General features: G+C 38.0%; 1 protein-coding gene across 1 annotated transcript in view; it reads right to left on the bottom strand.

The window, feature by feature from the left end:
- Window positions 1-2,396: 2,396 nt before the first annotated feature.
- LOC145223632 (uncharacterized) overlaps window positions 2,397-4,926 on the bottom strand; it is a 6,440-nt gene continuing 3,910 nt past the window's right edge. Inside the window, exons 5-7 of the mRNA XM_080090033.1 lie at window positions 3,015-3,487; window positions 2,677-2,879; window positions 2,397-2,551 (exon numbers count right to left, since the gene is read on the bottom strand). Coding sequence (XP_079946159.1) covers window positions 2,397-2,551; window positions 2,677-2,879; window positions 3,015-3,487 — 831 coding nt within the window. The remainder of the gene's footprint in view (window positions 2,552-2,676; window positions 2,880-3,014; window positions 3,488-4,926) is intronic.

Raw genomic sequence — 4,926 nt, 5'->3', positions numbered from 1 at the left:
AATTCTCTATAGATTGATTAATATAAAGCACTGTTTACGAGCCAATACGCAGAATGCAGCTGGATTTGCGCAGTGGGTACAAATCTAACGTTTTCAAGGCCAAAATAATTTTCTGGGGCGTTTACTGTATTTTAAAGTATATTTATGTGTCATTTCACCTGTTCGTTTACATCTAGGCAAATGATTGGAACAAACCTGTGACAAAAGTTGCGAGTCATTTCGAAGTGCAAAGGCAACATGGCACACCATTAGATCACCGATAGGAGAGAATTTTTCCATGATGTGCCTCAGACCGTCGTAGATAGTTTTCAATTCTGACATCAAAGTGGATCCGACATTATCAAGTTCCATGGTTGGTTTTTTTCCACATTGTTTTAAAGTAAACAAGACTGGATCGGCAACATCGTACTCCGAAAATGGTGTGATCCTGGTAATGACCTCGTAAACAACCATTGCAAGGCTGCAACGTTAAGATTACAACAAAACTATAACAAAATATTTCACACAGCAACATTACACAAATACGAGTTCCAATACCTGTACATGTCGCCAAGCACATTTAAGTTTTCAACTTCGGGAGGTGCATAACGTAATGATGACTGCCTAGTCGCTGGAACTTCGGATGTGCTTGTGTCAAGACCAGTAGATCGAATGATCTGTGCCGCCCCAAAGTCGGTTAATTTAAGGACACATTCTGAAGTGATGATTATGTTTTCTGGTTTGACATCTCCATGTCGAAGGGTATGTCCTGGCTCATAGTTGTGCAAATACTTTAAAGCTAAGGAAAGTTGGTAAGCAATTTTCAACCGAATCGGCCAAGGTATTTCCTGTTTGGGATTTTGGTGCAAATAGGATTTTAGATTTTCCCCCTGCACGTACTCCACGATGATTGCCACGTTGCACATTTTCCAAATCGCGTATCCAAGAACTTTTACAAAATGTTTGTAGTTGATTCGGGCCAAGGAGTTTACTTCTGTATTCCCCTAAACAAAGTATGGAATCCCTTAAGTTCCCAGGGAGTACAGGTGGTCTTCCGTCGCAAAAGCGCCGTTATACAAAACCACTGGCGACCGGATTTGAAACCAGGAAGTACGATATATCATACTTGTGATGAAGGAAATCGGTTGAGAGGTTTTATAGATGGTAATCAAGGCACTTTCTTCACTGCTCAAATAGACAAAATCAATACATATGGTATGGTAGTCCCTATAGAGATAACCGAAATGGCCTTGGCTCTTCAAAGCAAATTCTCTCACATGTAATGATACCAGGTTGTCTTTGCACTTCAAAATATCCGCAACTTTTGTCACAGAAATAGGTTTGTTCCAATCATTGCCTTGGTAGGTGTAAACGTTAATAGGTGAAATGACGCATGAATATTCCTTCAAATGTGTGCGTATGTCTTTTCACTCTTTACCAAATGTAGTAAATGCCGTGGCAAACTAATTTGGCCCTAAAAACGTTAGATATGTAACCCAAATAAGGGAATCAAACAAGCACGAACTTTAAAGCCTGATGAAAAGCAAAATGAACTAAAATTAAAACACAGCGAATCCTGTTATTTCACCGTGTTAATAACCAGGTATGCCAACATTGGCATTTGTATATAGTTTTTGCCCTTTCGTTTCAACACTTTCTCATTGTTTCGTATCGTTACTGTTTGACGTCCCTACTGGCAAACTGTACCGTTTTCTGCACTTGCTATTGTGATGATGACGACTGCTGTGGTTTGTTATATGTGTATATGTGTGCAAACTTTTAGCAGCTTTTCAGTAGTAATCGTATGTACTTGATCTTTGCGTACTGAATTCAAAGACTTAGTTGAATTCAAAGATCGCCCTTTTTGCCATTCACAGAGTCAGTTTGTGAATAGAATGTTTTTACCGCTATAGCACGCTTGAATAAACGACTGAAATTGTTTTTGCTTTGTGCCTGTTGACCAGTTGACATTTTACCTCTGTTGCATCACAACGGGATTCAAATGTCACAATACATTTTGGTTTGTCGCTTAAGAAGAACTTTTTCAAACAGGTTTTATGCTATATTAAAACGCCAAAATTTTTAAAACCACTCGTTCGTTTCAAATCGCAATTTATCAATTCCTTGTGCGCGAATTAAGACAGTGTCGCGGATCCACGGTTAAAAACCATTGCTCTACTCGTAAGGTTTACTGCCTTACGCGAGTATATACAGTTGGAATACCACAGCATGTATATCACGTTTGAATTAAACTATATTAGGCGGTGGCACCACAAATATTGTCAATGAACGCTCGGTGTCAATGCATAAAGATGGTTATTTCATCAAAAATAGTCATACAAAGCATTTTTTAGTAAAACGATTTACTGTTGTTTGTCTACGCTTTTAAAGCAGAACCAACAATATATACATGAAAATCAACTTTTAATCATTTCGAAAGGGCGAAAAAACTGATCCAATCCTACACGATTCGAGGCATGACTGGGTTCAGGAATCTCAAACGTGGCTGCCTCATTGGTTTCCGTTTCGTCACCAAATTCATCGTTAATGATGCGCCGAACTTCTTCTTCCGCTGTAAAAGACAGAACACATTTATGATGACTACAAGAAAATGAAAGCGTGTACACTTGGAGTTTGAATGGAAATCTTAAGCCTAACTATAATTTAATGACAAACACTAGATTCTGTGGGAAATACCGTTTTTAATCTTGGGACGATTGCTCGGATTCTGCGACCAGCAGGATACAACTATTGATTTCATCGGATCGTTTGCATCAAAACGCCCCGCATCTGGTCGTTGTTCATCTTTAATCGCACTGATTAATGCCAAACTGTTCATTCCAAGAAAATCATCACTTGCTAACCTTTCCGTTACAATTTCATATGTCACCACGGCAAAACTGCAATATATTAAAAACGACTGTTCATTTTTTGTAATCATTTGCTCGCTTTGAAAATACAGCTTTTTAAAACAGTTTCATGTGTTTGTAAGCACACTAAAAAACTGCTGTGTGTTTTGTAAAAATATAGCTCACCTGTACACATCCCTTGCGTGGTCATTATATCCGTCCCCATTTAGAATTTCAGGCGCAGAGTAGAGAAGAGTGTGAACTGTGGATATATCCAGCGTCAAGCTTGACGACTGGCATCCAGTTGCTGCTCTAACATTGGCGGCACCAAAGTCAGCAAGCTTCAAGACAAATTGTGGTGTGATTAAAATATTACTTGCTTTAATATCACCGTGAGTAAATTTCTTTTGGGAGTCGAAGGTGTGCAAGTAGCTAATAGCTGCAGACAGTTGGTGTATCAACTTCAAGCCAGTGCTTCTTGAAAATTGAATTTGTTTGTCTTTGATCAAATTTGCCAAGGTTTTTCCACCGACGTACTCAAGAATAAGTCCAACGTTGCTGTTCCATGTAGTAACAGCACATACCTCCACGATGTTTGGGTGGTTTATCCTTGTTAATACATGTGCTTCGGCGCCTTTCCATTTCCACTTGGGTTTGCGCTGACGCCATTTTCACTGTCGCAGTTTCGTGACGCTTTGTCTGGCCTTTTGTCTGCAAAGTAACGTGAAACCGATGTGAGATTGTAACTATTGCGTAAGTTTGATACAGTGCACTAGAAATATAAACTTTGTTACAGGTAACTCTATTTCTGCCGAGTCTTTCATATTTACAAGATAAAATTGTCTTTGTATAAATTTTATTCTATTACACAACATGACTGGAAAATAAGGTTTGTAACTTGGCTTTTAACTCTTGTGTGTTTAAAACCCTACAGGTGCGGAACTTAGTTTTAGTTTCTAGGGTTACGAATTAGTGGCCGCTGTGTGTAGGCTATCGTTGATTTATTACCTGCCGACAAGAAAACTTCATTTAAATTGATAAATGGGGTAATAATTGCGTATAATTATGTAGCTACAGTTGTGTATTGTTTTGACTTAACAATTTGCATTTATTTTTCAAATGTTTAATTTAGCCAAGCCGCTTCAAAAGATTGAAGAAATATTTGTACAAAGTTGTTGTTTTCCATTTGACTATTTTTCAAGCGTCAACTGTGCACCAAGCGAAAGATAAAAGATTTGATAAAAGATTGCTGAATCGGAAACGATAAATTAATGTGCAAGTAATTCAAAGTGATGTAAGTTTACGCAAAATTTTTAGACGTGTAGTCACTTTTTTCCGCTTTTTAAATTAAAGAAAACCGTACATTGTAAGTAAAAAATTCTTAATTTCGTTGCGTGTACATGCACATAACTGTATAATATTATTGGAAACACTTGTGTTCAAAAAATTATTGTACTTCACTTCATTTCGATTAAAATTTGACATAAAAACAATGAAAATAAAGAAGCTTTGTCTAAATCTAAAGCTATTTCAGGGTAATTTTTTGAATACTTATGTTTTGGGGTGGTTTTAGGCTGATTTACCGGAAGTCTCGCAAAGAGTACCTAAGATTTCAGCCGATGCATTGTTTACCAGTCGGAATGCAGATGACTTTTTAGGTAAAGGAGGTTATGCTTCTGTGCGAAGGTGCAAGTACAACAACGATGTTGTGGCTGCAAAGTGCTACAGCCTGACCTTTAGCGGCGATGAGTTACAATCTAAAACTAGTGGGTAAGCTGACATTAAAGTCTTGTTTGCATGACCTGTTTTTCCTAATTTGGCGACCTATATGTGTTTTGTAATTCAGGTTTCTGACAGAAGTAAACTCCTTGGCCCGAATCAACTACAAACATATTGTAAAAGTTCTTGGATACGCGATTTGGAAAATGTGCAACGTGGCAATCATCGTGGAGTACGTGCAGGGGGAAAATCTAAAATCCTATTTGCACCAAAATCCCAAACAGGAAATACCTTGGCCGATTCGGTTGAAAATTGCTTACCAACTTTCCTTAGCTTTAAAGTATTTGCACAACTATGAGCCAGGACATGCCCTTCGACA

Source organism: Phallusia mammillata, chromosome 4 (assembly GCF_965637545.1).
Source record: "Phallusia mammillata chromosome 4, kaPhaMamm4.hap1.1, whole genome shotgun sequence".
In the NCBI taxonomy this organism is placed as follows: domain Eukaryota; kingdom Metazoa; phylum Chordata; class Ascidiacea; order Phlebobranchia; family Ascidiidae; genus Phallusia; species Phallusia mammillata.
This window is presented reverse-complemented; position numbering and strand designations above follow the sequence as displayed.